Genomic DNA, 18,088 nt, shown 5'->3' with positions numbered 1-18,088 from the left:
CTTGCTGTTATCTTGGACTGGAAAATTGTTTCACTGTCTTCTTGTGAGTTCAGCCACTCCACGATCTATTTAGAATCATTATTTAAAAAGTATTTGGATGAATTTGTGAAAGATCTTGGGCAAGATATCCCTGAGTGAGGACTCTGAAGAGAGAAAGTACTTTCAGGCTAGAGTACTGCCAAGATTTGTGAATTACCCTTACATATGATAGACCTGACAAGGCCTCAAATATAGATTGAAGTATATGTTATTTGGCCATGGCCAATGCTGTAATTTCTTTATATGTGTTTATAATGAAATTTGTTCTTGTTTTCTTAATAGGGGAAGAGAGGAAGAAGTGGAAGGAAGAGAATATGGACCTGAAAGTAATTTTTTTTTTTTAGTTTATGCAAGGCAATGGGGTTAAGTATCTTGCCCAAGGCCACATGGCTAGGTAATTATTAAGTGTCTGAGGCCGGATTTGAACTCAGGTACTCCTGCCCCCAGGGTCGGTCCTCTATCCACTGCACCACCTAGCCGCCCCGACCTGAAAGTAAAATTAAAAAAAAAACCACCACCAAAAACTCTTAACAGGAGGGTCTTATTATTCTCTCCAAAAAAAAAAATTGTATGAACTTCCAAAGAAATAGATGAATGATGCTGAGGTTGCAAAAAGGGGCAACCAGAAATATTTAGTACTTCTTCCTGGACCAATGATCAGCTTAAACAATAGCCAGCACTGCAGAAGATCACGAGAAGCCTTCCCGTATGGCATAAACAAGTTTACTAGCCATTAGCAGGTAGAAATTTATAGACTTAATCAATTCTAGGTTTTCAAAAATTCCTTCCTGACTTAAGTGACTCCTCTCTATGAGAGGTGGGATGGAAGAGCTCTCTATTGCAGTTCTACTACTTGGAGGGCAAGGTTGGGTCCCACTCCTTGCAAGCAAGTCATTTGGTTTCCCTAAGGGAAGGTAGGGATATAAATGAAAAAGTAGACACTCCAAACACTACTACCCTCAACATATGGCCTGGGGACTTGGGTTAACCAGAACCAGATTCCACCCCATATGGAAAGTCATGTGGTAGCTAGATCCTTATTTACCTCATTCCTCTTCTAGTCCGGGGAGGAAGAGTATGGGAAGTTACCACACATGGAAGGGCAAAGCTCGTAAATGGTGGCAGAAAGCTAGAACTCTTTAGTCAAGGTTCCCCTTCTTATATTCACTCTTTCAGACTGTCCTAAACTTTTACCTCTTGGGTACTTTCTTGTAGACTAGTTCCCCTCTTGCTGATCTTCTCTTCATGAAGTAGTTCCTCTCAATTAATTCTAAGTCATAAACTCCTCATTCCTACCCTCTACTGACAACAGGATTTATTGGAAATGCAATTTATGCCTACTTCTCATAGAATTTGTGGTCAACATCCCCATTCCCATCAGTGCTTCTCTCCAGGATTTAATGTCTTTGGAAATATGTAGTGGAGGTAGAATTGTTCCCAACACCTAGCAGAAGATACATTCAATATTAAATCTTAAATCTTGCTCAGTCTTAAATTTTGGATGTAGTGTCTAGTCAAGATTCCCCCAATTAAGGGGCAGCTAGGTGGTGCAATGGATAAAGCACTGGCCCTGGAGTCAGGAGTACCTGGGTTCAGATCTGGTCTCAGACACTTAATAATCACCTAGCTGTGTGGCCTTGGGTAAGCCACTTAACCCCATTTGCCTTGCAAAAAACCTAAAAAAAAAAGATTCCTAACTGAAGGGCAGAAGGTGGGGCTGAACCTGGCAATTGGAAATGGAACCAGAGGCTGGTGGCATGTGTGGGGTATGCCACAACTATTTTATCTCAACATCTTACCATCATTTGTTCTACTGAACTAGCTGTCATGTCAATCACAAAATTTCTTTATTGGTCTACAAAATCTTCATAGATCTACCTGCACCTCCCAAGGCCATATCTCTCAACATTCTTTTTTTTTTTTTTTAGATTTATATTGATCCTGTTGTGAGAGAATAATCACATCCAAACAGAAGAAAACATTAGTGAAAAAAATGGCATAGTACATAAGACAACTTTTAAAAATTGAAAATAAGCTTTCTCAACTCTCTTTAAAAGGTTACCTGAATTTCTGCCTTACTCATAAAATTAATAATTAGTTACACATTTATCCTTGCCAGCATTCTAGGGGAGGAGGGGAATAACTGTGGGGAAGAGGGGAACAACCAGCAGGAAACCCATGATTTCCCCCATGATTAAAATGATCTCCATTTTGAGTATGGAAAAAGTAAACTAGAAGTGGGGACTTATGAAGTCAATTAAAGCTTTGGGAATGTTCCATTCTATTAGAGCATCTTGGGGATGGAAAGAGTATGGCAAGTGGGAATAGACACCTCATGATCACACTAAATGAGGATTTGAATTGGGGCTATTTAGCCAAAGAAAAGAAGGTAATGTGATTTACTTCTTTAGCCTTAGGATAATAGATTGACAGTGTTAAGAGATCGAGAAGGCCATTTTGTTCATGTGATTTATTTACTCAAAGTCACAAAGTAAATAGTAAAAGTAGAATTCAAACCCCAATATTCTGATTCCTAATTCAGTATTCTGTCCAAAGTATTCTGCTTGGTCTTGGAGAGAACTGGGAACAAAGAATGGTAACCCAAAAAAGAGACAAAGCTTTCTAACAATTCAAGCTATCCAAAAGGGCTAGTATGAGAAATAATAATGTCCTTCTTTGCTGAAGGTCTTCAAGCAAAGGCTGGATGGCCTCTTATCAGGCATCAGTCCAACAAAAATGTTTTTTGAAAGTCAAAAAAAATGCCTATTCTGTGTGAGGTTCTAGAAGTGTTGCTATAGAGGATTTTTGTTCAAGATAATTGCAATAGCCTTCTGGTTGGTTTCTCCCTATTCTCCATACACCTGTGAAGAGTGACCAACTTAAAAGTAACCATGTCACTCCTCTGTTCAATAAACTCCAGTGGCTCCTTATCACCCTCAGTATCAAATAGGAAATCTTCAGTCTGGCCCTTTCCTACTTTTCCAGTCTTCTTATACCTCACTCATCTCAAGTCTCTGTGATACAGTGATACTGTTTCCTTGCCCTTCGCACAAAGCACTCCATTTCCCTGCTTGGTGTATGTTCACAGACCATTCCCCAAGTCTGCAAGTTTCTCCCTTTTCATCTCCACTTCCTGGCTTTCTTGAAGTTCTAGATATTCCACCTTCAACAAGAAGCCTTTTCTAATCCCCCCCTCCCCTTAATATTAGTGCCTTTCTTCTGTTGATTACTTCCAACTTAACCTGTATAGTTTGTTTGTATATTCATTTTTGTTCCCCTAATGCTTACCACAGTGTCTAGCATATAGTAGGAATTTCATAAATGCTTGTTGAACAGATGATTGAGGTAAGGGACTAAATGGCCTCTGAGATCCATTCTAACTCTGGGAGTTTATGATTAAATGAAGTTGTATGGCTTTCCCTATTCCTTTTGCAATCTTGAAAGAATTATTTTAGAAAAGGCCCTCTGTTGCATAATGAATAGTCAAGAAGGCAGGTCTTTCCCATGGCCCAAAGGATTACATAGATGATCTTAGAGCTCATGAAACACTTCCCTCTAGGGTAGCACTCATGCAAAACAGGACAATTTCATAATCAGTTTTTCAATTATACTGCCTCCCAGAACCAAGGTGTACAATAGCCCTTGAAACCAAGCATTTAGTCCTTTGGCTATTCCCCTCTATAGCCCAAAACATTATAGCACCAGCCTCAACCCAAAATCCTCTACACTTTTCTCCTCTCCCCTCCCTATATGATGCCATCTAGCACCTAAGATCAGCAATTCCTGTTCCCCTCACAGGTAGGATAAGAAGTCCTGGAGTCCAGCAGTTATGTGGTTGAACACTGGGGTGAAGGACAGGGGCTTAGCATCTAATTGTAAATGGGAGCAAAATAGGGAGATATTAGAATGACATGCTGGTTAGTCAAGATTGTGGAGAATCTCAGCAGTCAGTGGTGACAGTGGCTGAGAGCTCCTGGATTCGCCAAGCACTACAGGTCTTGCACAGGATATGACCATCCAAGGGGTAGCAGCCCTGACATTCTCCTTCTGATGATAGCAATAGTCCACATTCCTGGGGGGGGGGGATGGGAAAAGAGAAAGAAAAGAAAGGACAGGGAGACAATAAAATCATGCCATCAGTTCTCTGTTCCTCTTGGCCTCAGAACCCCCACAGTTGCCTCCAGCTGTATCTTTTACTTTCTTCCCCAAACTCACCACCCTCCATCTCTCCTCCACCCCTTTACTGTTGTCCAGTTCAGATTAGGCCCCCTGACCTCGCATTTGTAGCAACCAATGTGGAAGCTTCGATCAAGGGCAACAATCCTCACAGTCTCTTCCTGTCCAGGTTCAGGCATGATGGCGCCACCACAGACAGAGCATCGAGGGGCAAACTTCCTGAGGGTAGAATACAGAAGAGTGTTGAGACAAGGGAATAGAAGATAAAAAGAGACCCAAGGAGGTGAAACAGAGGATGGAAAAGCTAAATCCCCAGAAAAACAGCATGGGTCTGGGGAGAAACATTACTAAGACAGAAGAATGGTAGGTAGAATGGCATAGTGGAATGAATGCTGACTTGAGGTCAATAAGCCTGGGTTCAAAACCTAGTTTTTATCACTTACTTGTCTGTGTTATTAGACATATCACCTTACCTCTCTGGGTTTCAGTTTGCTCGTTTGTAAAAATGAAGGACTGGATTAGGTGGCTAATCACTTTTCTTCTAATTCTGAAATTATATGATTTCTATTTTTCCTTTGAATGGGACACAGGTTTGAGGAGACTAACATTGGTAGAGGAACGGAGTTGTTGAGATTATAGAGAAGGAAAAGCTGAGAACGAGAGGGGGACCATCAAGACCTGTGGAAGTCTTCAATACAATGGATCTGGCTGGTGGCATCCACTGTGAAAGGAATGCCATCAAGGCCTTGGTGACACACAACACAAGTAAAGCAGCCGGGGTGATAAGCCTTCCCCATAGCCCGTAGAATACGGTCCAAGATAGGCTGGGAACACATGGAACACTTTTCCAGGGTAGCCTGTTGAAGAAGGAACAGGGTAGCCCCACAGTCAAACTTTCCAGTCAAATGCCCTGTTGGAAACCATGTCCAGCCTCCCATCACCTTGATATCCAACCAAGTCTCAAAACTTTTCTTATTACCTACTTCAACTACAAGACCCCTCTGGAAATGACCTGAAACGTACCCTAACACCTGGCATAGTCTAGCCATCAGACCTGTCTCCCCTTGTGGACTAAATTATTTTTTTCCCTAGCTTGGGAATTCTTTCTGACCCCAAATCTTGCTTCATTCTGAAACCTGGCCTCCTATGACTTACCACATAACAGCTTTCACAATATGCCTTCCTCTCCACTGCATAGAAGTGCTGACCCCGTAGCTGAGACCGACACGTGAAGCAGACAAAGCAGCCAACATGGAAGACACGGTCGAGGGCAATAACTCCAGCACCATCTCCTATCACATCCTCTCCACAGCCCCCACATCGGCCTAAGGAGCAAGGGAGAGGGGAAGGAAAGAGAGAAGAGAGGTTCTAGATTTCCTTCTGAAAAGGACCAAAACATCCCTGAAAACAAAAATACAGATATTAGACCCCGGCTCACCAAAGTATTCCCCACTAGGTGGATGGTTCATGTCATGCACCAGCTTCTTGGTTAGTCTCTCCAGCTCTTCCTCAGGGGGAGCTCTGTTGGGGGCTGCCTGAGGGTGTGGGAAGAGGGGACAAGAATGAGTCTCAATCCCCTCTGGCCCTGTCCTACTTCCAAATCTCCAAGAAAAAGAAGCCAGGTATTGCAGAGAACCACATAATAGTAAATAACAGTTCATGTTAAATAGGACTTTTGAATTTCCTTAGGTAGATAAGGCAAGTATTATTATCTTCCCTTTAAAGATGAGGAAGATGGAGTGAAATGATTTGTAGGATCACTCAATAAGTGTTCTAAGTTGGAACTCACACTTGAGTCTTTTAACCCCAAACCCTAAACCTCCTATAAGAACCAACTGCCTGGTCTCTTCTCATCTTCTAACACAATAGCCAAGGAAAGGGGAAAAAAAACCTGAGGGCCCAAGATTGCCTCTTCCTTTTCTCTCAGTCACCCACCTTTAAGGGGTTTTGCCATCCTACTCTAGAATCACTCCCATCCAGTTCCCATCAATGACCTAAGCATTAGTTTCCCTGACTCACCTTGGATATATATCCTCCTCCTGTTTTTCTTCCTTCTCTTTGGCCAGAGGCTCCAACAACCTCTTCCTTGTCCCTGAGCTCTCTGTGCTCCTCATAGGAAGCCCCCCAAGACTCAGCCCAACTGGTGGAAGGAGGGTAAGGAACAAGGGGTGGGCTAGAGGCCTGAAGGGAACCCCTCCAGGACTGACCATACCCCCTCACAGGCTGAGCAACTTTCACCTGCACTGGGAAGGCAGGACCAACTGGAGTGCTGGCTGTGGTATAGGAGGCAGGGGTAGGGCCCCCATACGACGGGGCTAGGACCCTTGGTGGTGCGGTCACTCCTCCACCTGGTTTCAGGAGACCCATTCTGTGGGGAGAGGGCCGAAGGGGCTCACAAGCCTAAAAAGAAATGAAGATAGCATGGGATGAGTAGGATCTACTTTGACAACTTATACTTCTTCCATGCTCAAACAATATGGCACAACCCAAAAGGCCTGTAAGGGAAAAGGTTAGGAAATTTGTTATATTGTATAAGTTATGGGGGGGGGGGGAGATTTTTCTGTTCTCCAAGTATGTTTATTGGTGAGGCAAAGGATGAGGATTCTGGGAGTGAATCACCTGTCTGTCTAGACGACATGGCCTACTACTATCCAGGTCAGCCAACATGCTGGTCAGTGAATCTATTTCTGCATCCAGACTTCCTAAGTGTATGGCTCCCTTGTCTAGGCGAAGCCCCTGAGGTCGATAAGAAATGAGGCAAGAGTAAGGAACTTTCCTCTTCTCTTTTCCTAGAAGCCCAAGTACCACCCCCCACCTCACAATCCTCTTACTTCCCACCTGAAGGGTCTGGGAAGCTCCAGGGCATCTCCCCAAGGCAGGTGCCGGTTCTTCTGGGCGGCCTGGGCCCTTATAACTTTGCTCTGCTGGGAGACACGGCAGGAAGTGACTACACAAGAAATGGGATTAGAGCGCTGGGAGGAGGGAAGAAGAGGAAAGCAGGCTTCCAGAACAAGGGAAGGAGTGGTCTGGGGCCGATTCATCGGTCCCGAGCTTTCCCGGCTCTGCACAGCCCAGGTGTTAAAAAAACAAACTTGAAAGAAGTGAGAGCTCAGAGCTCGGCAGCGGGTGGGGTGCGGGTGGGGGTGGGGCACCAGGGTCTCCAACAAGGGATTTAGGGAAAGGCAGAAAAGTAGGGAGCCTGGGACCCAGACAGAAGCCAGGACTAGAGGGGCGTTAGCCACTCTCTTCTCCCTGGGGCCCTGGGCTGGACATGCCCGTTACCTGCTCCATGGACTGAGGGGCCGGGAGTGCCCCGCGGGAGCGCTCTTCCCTGGGGGATCCTGGTCGGCTCCGGCTGTTTTGGGGGGAGCCAGGTAGGGCCTGACATGGCAGGGAAAGAGGATCTCCTCGTGGGAGCAGCAGGGGGAGGGGGGGACTCTGGAACCGCGTTCTTCCAGCGCCCACGGACGTAGCTTTCTTCTCTCTTCACCCCGATTGTGGTTCCGACTCGAGGAGAGAAAACTTCTAGTGCCTAGCCTTTTTTCTCCTTCACCGATTTTGGGGAGAGCCACGCCCCCAGTGACTTCACCGAATTCCTAAGTGATTAGGATCACGTGGTGGCCCAAGACTCGGTCCTTTCCACGCCTCTCCCCTTCTCCCCTCCCCACTCTAGCCCCTCACTAACTTCCCCACTATCTCGACTGTTTCCCCATTTACCCGGCAGTCGGGGATGGAGTCTGGCAAAAGGTGGAGAGACACATAGCTAGGAGGCTGAGGTCCTGCGAGGCTTGAGGTTGTGCCTGGGATCAGAGTTGAAGAAAGGAAAACCGAGAGGAAAGGTCTTCGGATGCCTTGGAAGCCTCAGTAAACCCACACCTTTTTTCCCTTGGATTCACCAGATCACCAGCACAGGTGACCTTTGCTCTAGCCCTCCTGTATCCAGCCTTCATCCGTTCCATTGACCAAGTAAAAAAGGTGTACCAGCACTACCCTAGTCCCACTCTAATTTCCACTTCCTTTCTTAAAAATAAATACATATTTAATGTTAATCATAATTTTCTTAGGCTAAAAATGAAATAACAAAAGCTAGTTTTATAAATGAAGTTTTATTCTCTAGGATCTTACAGAGAATCCATATTCTCATCAAAGAAGTCAACCCACAGGTTAATGAGAAAACAATCTTTATAGAAATTTAACAAAGGATAGCAAAATTTTAGTGGTCAATCAGGATACAAATTTGTACATAAAGGTGTCATTAATTACTTTATGATTCTCTGATTCATCCATCATCTGTTCTATGTCAGAACTGACAAATATCCAATTGGCATGAGGACTATTGTCTCCTGACTTGATATTTTATGTTGTTATTAGATATGATATAAACATATAAAACACTGAGATTTCTCCCTTTCCAAAATGTCATATGTATGAGAATTTATTCATTCTCTTATCTAGATAACGGGAGCAGTTTCCTGCCTTCTCAGGATGGTCTTCACTCTAATTGTTTACACAACTGTAGAAGCCAAACTTACAGATACATTAGAGGAGACACAGTCTGTTTCATATAAACAGAGCCTGCCTAACTGGGGAGATACAGACCTTATGGAAGACAGAGACTAGCATTCCAGACTTACAAATCTCATTTGAAAAAGTGATAAAAATAATTCTTGATCTGAAATCTAGATCAGAAATATTTAATTTTATATTAAAGAGTACCATACTTAGACAATATATAATTTACATTCACGTATTCACACCCACATATATATGGAGAGACAGAAAGAGATACTTAGATGTGTTTGTAATCTGCTCTTCCCATTCTTTCCCTACTGAACAAAAAATAAAACTGTCTTCACACACATAGCAAACAAATATCCACATCAGTTCACTGTTTTTTTTATAAGCTATTGTGTTTATTTCCTTCTTTGTGTTGTGTATCTGATCTATTCCACTGTTTGAGCTCTCTCATTTCAAACCATGATCAAATTATTTTAATGATTACTGATTTGGAGAACAGTTTAACCCAAGTGTTTAATCTTTGAATCTTTTTATAAGGGATTGTGTTGTTTTTCAAGTTGTGCTCACTTCGCTCTGCATCTGCTCATAGAGATATTAGTTTTCCATTGAAATTGTCAAATTCATCATTTCTTAAGGCACAATAATATTGTTACATCAAATATCATAATTTGTTTTGCCAATAGCAGTAAAACCTCTTAGTTTCCAATTTTTGACTATTATGGAAAGAACCACTATAAATATTTTTGTGTAACTAAGTCCCTTTCCTCTTTTTCTAATCTTTTAAAGATATATGCCTAGTGGTGTTATAGCTGGATTGTGGGGTATGCTCTAACTTTTTGGGCATCATTCCAAATTGGCTGGACTAATTTTCAGTTTTATTATGTGCACTAAGTCAGTTTTTCCTACAATTCTCTTCCTAATCTTTGTCATTTTCCTCTTGTCATCTTTGTTAGTCTAATGGGTGGAGTTGCTTTAATTTGTACATTTTTAAGTATTAGAAATTTAGAGCATTTGTTATGTGATTATTCCTAGATTGGATTTCTTCCTTCAAAAAAATTGCTTGTTCTAATATCCTTTGACTATTTATCAATAGGGAAATGACTCTAATTCTTATAAATTTGAATCAACTAAATTATCCTGGATTTTAGATCTTTATCAAAGAAATTTGCTATTTACCTGGTTCCTTTTTAATTTTAAACACAAGATTTATGCAAACTTTTGAAATTTCAAATAATCAAAATCTTCCATTTTATCTTGTGTGATCTTTATCATGTTTAAGCATGAACCCTTCCCACCCACAGATCTGAAAGATAATTTCAACCTCAATCCTCTAATTTGTTTATAATGTGAATATGTATTCATTCAGTACTTATCTTGATGTCTCCTATAAAGTGATGGTCTAAATTCAATTTCTGCCAGTCTGCTTTCCTGCTTTCCTAGTAATCTTCTGTCAAATACTGAGTCCTTCCTCCAGTAACTGGGGTCTTTTTTCATAAACTATACTACCATTTGTTTGCTTTAGCATATGTGTATAGCTATTTTGTTTCATTATTGATCGATCCCTTTTTTAATCATGACCAAATTATTTTAAAGATTACTGCTTTGCAGTAAAATTTGAGATTTGAGACTGATCTTTTTTCTTCACAGTTTTTTCATTATTACCCTTGAGATTCTTGACCATTTGTTCCTTCATATGGATTTCCTTTTAATTTTTTTCTATGTAAAATATTCCTTTGGTAGTGTCATTGTATAGCACTGAATAAGTAGATTAATTTAAGTAAGATTGTCATTTTTATTACACTAGCTAGATCTACCCACCAGCAATTAATGTTTCTTTGTTAGGCCTATATTTCTTCAGAGAATGTATTATGATTGGATTCAGGTTCATCTTGTTACATACACTTTAAATATTTTATAGTTTTTATAGTTATTTTCAATGAATTTTTTCAACTTTTTTTTTAAGGTTTTTGCAAGTCAAACGGGGTTAAGTGGCTTGCCCAAGGCCACACAGCTAGGTAATTATTAAGTGTCTGGGACAGGATTTGAACCCTGGTACTCCTGACTCCAGGGCCGGTGCTTTATCCACTACGCCACCTAGCCGCCCCTCAATGAATTTTTTTCAAGAACTTCTTGATAAGTTCTGTTGATGATATGTGTTGATGATTTATATAAATTTTTTTGAAGTGTCCTTCAATTGTTATACTGTTTCAATGAACTTAAACTGGTTCACTCTAGGATACTCTAAGTAAATCATATTATCAAGAAAGCAAGTTTGTTTCTTCTGTCTATGACTATTCTCTCAGTTGCTATTTCTTTAAGGGGTTTTGCCATCCTACTCTAGAATCACTCTCATCCAGTTCCCATCAGTGACCTAAGCATTAGTTTCCCTGACTCACCTTGGATAATATATCCTCCTCCTGTTTTTCTTCCTTCTCTTTGGCCAGAGGCTCTTATTGGTACAAGTAGGTCTGTATTAATTAGTGGTGATGATGAGCATCCTTAAACCATCTTAATTGAAAGGCCTCTAACTTTTTTTTTTTGGCAAAACTCTTTTATAAGATTTTCTATTGTTCCTGTAATTTGTCTTTGGCTCACAAGTTCTTTAAAGCCATGTTATCTGGTATCCAGTTTTTAATTATTCCAAGGGTGCCTTATTGAATATAATTTTATTACATTGTGACTAGTAAATGATATGACTATTGCTTTTCTATATTTTTGAAGGCCATAATGTCCCAAATACATACTAACTAGTATTGGCTAGAGGCCTTCTATCTCTAATTTTTCTAAAGTTTTAGCCAGATTAAAAAAAAATTTTGGCTACATTAATCTAGACCTAAAGCAGTTATATTAAGGTTCCTCATTGTTAATATTTTACTATCTATTTCTCTCTTCCAAGTATTTGGATGCTATATTAATAGGTACATTATCTATGATGTCTTAAAACACAATTTCCCTCTTTTTATCTTTTCTATATTTACTAAAACTTATATGAAATTATCCTCTGCTTTTTTTAAGTTTAGTTTTGGTATGATGAATTTTGCTTTAGCAATGCATTTTTAATGAATGAATGAATCTTCATGCTTCAATTATGTTTCTTATAAACATATCAAATACTGCTTTCTAATTCATTCTGCTGTTTTCTTCAGTTAGAGTGTGTACTACTCTTTATCTTATTGTCTCTTTACTCTCATCTCCCTCTTTATAACAAGGTGGTGAAAGAAAGTTGCCTGACAATGATCTACAAATACCAAAACGGGTGTTGCCTCAGATGAAATGAAAGGAAAGCTCATATCTTAAAAAGGCCAACATTTCCCACTATATCTGGGGCCTTTGCCAGTTGTCCTGACCTATGCCTTTTTTTTTTTTTAAGGTTTTTGCAAGGCAATGGGGTTAAGTGGCTTGCCCAAGGCCACACGGCTAGGTAATTATTAAGTGTCTGAGACTGGCCAGCTAGGTGGTGTAGTGGATAAAGCACTGGCCCTGGGTTCAAATCCGACCTCAGACACTTAATAATTACCTAGCTGTGTGGCCTTGGGCAAGCCACTTAACCCCATTTGCCTTGAAAAAACCTAAAAAAAAATTGGGGAAGTGTCTGAGACTGGATTTGAACCCAGGTACTTCTGACTCCAGGGCGGGTGCTTTATCCACTGTGCCACCTAGCCGCCCATGACCTATGTCTTGCCACTAGATTTGGAATGAAATGATTCTGGAGGAGAGAGACTGATGATTTTACACAGCCTGGCCCTCACTTAATTTATTGCAAGTCAAGACATCGCCCTCCTGATGTCATTGGTCCTCTTTGAAAACCCAGGATGAACAAAAGCAAACAGTACCATTTCCTCTTTTCTTTCCAACCTTCTCCCTATGCCAAGTTTTCACACTTTCTTCCTTTCCCCTTCTCCATCATGCAAATTTGTTTTGCTTGGTGTAACCAAGATGGAGAATAAAGGTAGGGATTTGCCTGAGCTTTCCCCCAATCTCTCCAAATACTTTTGAATAATGACTAAACAAATTCTAGCACACCTGAACCCACAAAAAGACAAAGTGAAATAACTTTCTAGTACAAGATAAATTAGACTGTCAGCAGGAAAGTCTGTTGCATCAAAATGAGAGTGTAGTCTGTTGCACCAGCCCAGACCTTGTCCCAGAACACCAAGAGTATAGTTCGAGGTGACTGAAGTGGCAGCAGTGGCAGTTTACATATCTTTCAGCCCACAGATACAAAAGACAACTTAGGAGGTCAGCAGAAAATGTCTTGTTGGACCTGAATCAAAGTGAAGCACAGTCCAGCATGGCCTCAACCAGCATAAACTGGGTCTAAGCAAATCAGGATCCGCCTTAGGAGTCACTGAATCATTATCAACAACAGCTGCTTCTGGGGCTTTTAACCTACAAATGGTAAAGGGCTCAAACTACTGGTCAGGAGGAGATTACAGTGCTAGTACTGTCAGAACTCTGTTGCTTTGCCTATACTTAGATCCTGGTCCAAGTCCTAGGTAGAAGTCTCAGGGTGGGGGGAGCCAGTAGTACACCAGAGCTTGTTGCCACAGGGGAGCAGGGACTCTTCTCACAGTTCCAGGGCAGAAAACAGGGCCTGTGGTTACTCATAGACCACAGCACAGGCTACAGTAGCCTTAGAAAAACTGAAAACTTACAGGTCCCTAAAGTATCTCTGTAAACAGCTGCACAAAATCCCAGAAGTTTGGTAGAGTGGGCCCTCCACTCTAGAGGCAAAGTCCTGCTTTAACAAAGGGCAAAAGAGAGGAAGGGTATAAAGTCATAGGCTGGGAAAATGACCAAACAGAAAAAAAAATCTGATTGGAAAGTTACCATGGGGGAGGCTAGGTGGCCAGTGGATAGAGCACCGGCCCTGGAGTCAGGAGTACCTGAGTTCAAATCCATCCTCAGACACTTAATAATTACCTAGCTGTGTAGCCTTGGGTAAACCACTTAATCCCATTTACCTTGCAAAAAAAAATACCCTAAAAAAAAGTTATCAAGGTAGTTAAAATACATACTCAGAAGATAACAAAGTCAAAGATCCTACATTCAAAGCCTCCAAGAAAAACAGGAATTGGTCTCAGGCTATTGAAGAGCTCAAAAAGAATTTTGAAAATCAAGTAAGAGAGTTAGAGGGAAGATTGGAATGAGAAGAAAGATGCAAGAAAATCATGAAAAATGAGTCAACAGCTCATCATAATGAAGACACAGACACAAAACTGAAGAAAATAACACCTTAAAAACCAGACTAGGCCAAGTAGCAAAAGCAGAACAAAAAGCCAAAAAGCCAAGAATGTCTTAAAAAGCAGAATTAGTCAACTGAAAAAAGACACATAAATTCACTGAAGAAAAAAAATGACTTAAAAAGTAGAATTGACCAAATGGAAAAGGTACAAAAGCTTATGAAGAAAAAATTCCTTAGAATTTAGCATTGAGAAAATGGAAGCTAATGACTTTATGAGAAATCAAGGAACAATAAAATAAAACAAAAAAAATAAAAAGAAGACAATTTGAAATATTTTATTGGAAAAACATCTGACCCAGAAAATAGATCGAGGTGAAAACTATGATCCAAAAAAGAGCCTAGATATCATCTTTTAAAAAATTACCAAGGAATACTGCCTTGATATTATAGAACCATTGGGTAAAATAGAAATTGAAAGAATCTCTCCATCACCTCCTGAAAGAGATCCTAAAATAAAAAGTCCCAGGAATATTATGGCCAAGTTCCAGAGCTCCCAGATCAAGGAAAAGTTTTACAAGCATCCAGAAAGAAGCAATTCGAGTTAATACAAGATTTAGCAGCTTCTACATTAAAGGACTAGAAGGCTTGGAATATGATATTCTGAAAGGCAAAAGAGCTAGGATTACAACCATAAATCCCCTATCCAGCAAAACTGAGTATAATCCTTCAAGGGATGGAAAAATATATTCAATGAAGTAGAGAATTTTCATGAATTCAGTCTTCAAATACAAGATTCAAGAATAGAATAAAAAGGTAAACAGGTTAGAATGTTTATATTCCTACATGGGAAGATGATACTAGTAACTCATGAGAAGTCATTATTAGGGCAGTATGTGTGTGTATATATATATGTATATGTATATGTATATGTATGTGTATATATATATATATATATATTTATATATATATAAAATCTATCTATCTATATGTATAGCACAAGTGTTAGCTGAATATGAAGGAATGATATCCCAAAAAAATTAGATTAAGAGGTAAGAGAAAAGGAAAGAGGTAGAATGGGGTTAAATTATCTCACTTAAGAGGCAAACTTTTACCGAAAAGTGGAAGAGGTGGGAGGTGAGAAAGAGTGAGTGAAGCTTACTTTCATCAAAATTGACTCAAAGACACATACCCTCAGTTGAGTCTAGAAATCTATCTTACCCTACAAGAAATGAGGAGGGAAAAGAGATAAAAGGGAAGTGGTGGTCAAAAGTAGGGGAGATTGTGGGAGAGTGTAGTCAGAAGCAAAACACTTGAGCAGGAACAGGGTAAAAGAGAATAGAATAAATGATGGGAGTGGGGTGGGGACTGGGATGGAGGGAAATACAGATAGCAGTACTAATTGTGGAAAACATTTTGAAACAAATTTCTCTGATAAAGGCTTCATTGCTTAGAGTGAACTGAGTCAAGTTGATAAAAAGAGCTATTCCCAATTGATAAATGATCAGTTATGAACAGTTTTCACATTAAGTTAACAAAGTCTAACCATATGAAAAAATGTTCTAACTCGATATTTATTCAAGAAATACAAATAAAAACAATTCTGTTTTTTGTTTTTAGTTTTTTTGTAAGGCAATGGGGTTAAGTGGCTTGCCCAAGGCCACACAGCTAGGTAATTATTAAGTGTCTGAGGCCATATTTGAACTCAGACTCCTGACTCCAGGGCCAGTGCTCAATCCACTGCATCACCTAGTCACTCCAAATTAAAACAATTTTGAAGTACTACCATATACTTAGAAAATTAGCCGATAGTACAGAAAAGAAAAATGTTGGAGAGGATGTGGAAAAAAATGAGACATTAATGCACTGCTGGTAGAGTTGTGAACTTACTTAACCATTCTGTCAAGCAATTTAGAACTATGCTCAAAGGGCTATAAATATATCCTTTGACTTAGCAATATCACTACTAGGTTTATATCCCAAAAGCGATTAAAAAAAAAAACAAAAGGAAAATGGTCTATATGTACAAAAATTTTTTATTACAGCTCTTTTCTGATGGCAAAGAAAATTAAATTGAGATAACCATCAATTGGGAAATGGCTGAACACAGTGTGGTATGTGATTATGATGGAACATTATTCTGCAATAATAAATGAGCAGGATGCTCTCAGAAAACCCTTTGAAAAACTTACATGACCTGATGCAGAGTGAAATGTACTGTGTAAAGTAACAGCAATATAGAATGATAAGCTATGAATGAATGGCTTAGCTATTCCTCAGTAAATCAATGACCCAAAACAATTCTGAAGAACTTAATGATTAAAAAATGCTATCCATTCCCTTGTCTGAATACAGATTAAAGAATACTTTTTTTTTGCATTTTTAATTTTTCTGGAGTTTTTTTTTAAGTTGTGGCCTCCTTCTTAGACTCTCCTCTCCCCTTTTCCACATTGCAGTCTTTTGCTTTTGAATTTACTGTATTACTCTGCCAAAACTTCCATGTAACTGTGTTAAATCTTCCTTTATCATTGCATTATCAGCACTCTATTATGTGATATCACTTCCTTCCTTTTCCACTTTTCTTCCCCAGTACAAACCCTGTCCTCATTTTTGTTTTCTCTTAAGACCATCAAAAAGAACAAAACCACTCATAGCGCATTTGTGGTTTCCGTTTCTTCATGCCCCTTGAAGATAGTAGAGTTCTGAGACAACACTTCTTATCCCACATGTAAACAATTCATCATCATGTATTTCCTTTCAATTAAATAAATGTCTGTCTTTGTGTAAATAAATCTATGTATCTTTGACTTCCAATTCCATTTCACAATGTCTAATCGGGTCTGGTCTTTCCATCAGGAATTCTTGGAAATTCTGTATTCCATTAAAGCTTCACTCCCCTTTTCTTTAACCCTTTCACCTAGTCAGGATTATACTTAATTTTTGTTGAATAACTTATTGATTGCAAGCCTTTTTTTGCCTTTTGGAATATCATATTCCAGTTTCTTTATATTGGCAGTTGCCAACTCATGTGTCTCGTTTTTCCTTTTCTTTGACCGTAAGCTCTAAATTCAGTTATGATCTTCCTGGGAATTTTTATTTCAGGATGTCTTTCAGGGGATGATAGGTACACTCTCTTTCACTTTACCCCTTGGTTCTAAAAGTTCTACAAAGGTTTCAATTTTAATTTCTTAAAACATCATATCCAGGCTTTTTTGTTTGGAAATGAATTTCACCCAGTGTGATCATTTTTAGATTGTCTATCCTTGATGTATTTCCTAGGGCAGTTGTACCTTACATATTTCTTGTATTTTTTTCTTTTTAAATCATGTTTTAGTTTCTTCTTGTCTTGAGTCATTATTTTCTGTTTAGCCTATTATGAATTCATTTTAAAATTTTTGAGTTAGGCTTTCTATCTACTCTAAGGTATCAGTTCTCCTTGCTATTCTTTTCTACTATGATCACTGTATCCAGAACATTTTTTCCTGGAGGTTTCACCTGAATTTTTTTTTTTAGTTTTTGCAAGGCAGTGGGGTAAAGTGACTTGCCCAAGGTCACACAGCTAAGTAATCATTAAGTGTTTGAGGTTGGTTTTGAATTCAGGTTTTCCTGACTCTAGGGCCAGTGCTCTATCCACCTAGTTGCCCCCACCTGAACTTCTTGTGGATCACAATCCACCCCCAAATTGACTTTTTGGGTATCCTCAAACCAAAATGGAAACCTTAGTATTCGGAATGTTCCATGGTTTGCTCATTAGTCCGTGTATTTTGGTGGGGGTGGGAATTATATGGTTGGATCAAACTTGGGCCAAAAATGGCATGGGCAAGGTATGATTTATTCCGAGTATGGTACCAATGACTAAGGAAGGAAATTGTGGGGCTGCTTCTAAGAGGGGTTCTTCCCCTACTAAGGTTTTTATCAGATGGCTCTGCCTAGTGCCTCTCCTAAATCTAAGTTTTGCTATTAGAATCACATAAGACCAACCCAAGGCTTCAAATGTCTGGTCTATAATCAGCTTCCCACCTTTGATAGTTTATGTATCTCAGGGTCTCCTCAGGATTTTATGTATTCCAGGCCTGATTTGAGGAATCTCCAGGCTTTCCAATCACCAATTGCCCTATTTCCCCACTCCCTAATTCCAATTCTCAGTTACATATCAAAAGTTACCCTAAGAAA

General features: G+C 39.7%; 1 protein-coding gene across 3 annotated transcripts; it reads right to left on the bottom strand.

Moving 5' to 3' along the window:
• Positions 1 to 854: 854 nt before the first annotated feature.
• TRIP6 (thyroid hormone receptor interactor 6) lies at positions 855 to 7,794 on the bottom strand. Of its 3 annotated transcripts, none has more exons than XM_074225375.1 (9): positions 7,498 to 7,794; positions 7,054 to 7,139; positions 6,835 to 6,951; positions 6,454 to 6,615; positions 5,654 to 5,750; positions 5,371 to 5,540; positions 4,894 to 5,072; positions 4,314 to 4,434; positions 855 to 4,111 (listed from the first exon to the last, which is right to left on the bottom strand). In XM_074225375.1, exons 1-9 carry the CDS (start codon positions 7,601 to 7,603, stop codon positions 3,980 to 3,982), a joined length of 1,170 nt encoding a protein of 389 aa, XP_074081476.1. In that variant the 5' UTR covers positions 7,604 to 7,794; the 3' UTR covers positions 855 to 3,979. The 3 variants fall into 3 exon arrangements, with proteins under 3 accessions (XP_074081476.1, XP_074081474.1, XP_074081475.1); XM_074225373.1 differs by having other exon boundaries at positions 857 to 4,111; positions 6,235 to 6,615; positions 7,498 to 7,793; XM_074225374.1 differs by having other exon boundaries at positions 857 to 4,111; positions 6,235 to 6,615; positions 7,054 to 7,136; positions 7,498 to 7,793.
• Positions 7,795 to 18,088: the final 10,294 nt, after the last annotated feature.

Source organism: Macrotis lagotis, chromosome 2, assembly GCF_037893015.1.
Source record: "Macrotis lagotis isolate mMagLag1 chromosome 2, bilby.v1.9.chrom.fasta, whole genome shotgun sequence".
In the NCBI taxonomy this organism is placed as follows: Eukaryota; Metazoa; Chordata; class Mammalia; order Peramelemorphia; family Peramelidae; genus Macrotis; species Macrotis lagotis.
The sequence above is the reverse complement of the archived record's forward strand: the minus strand, read 5'-3'. Positions and strand labels throughout refer to the sequence as shown.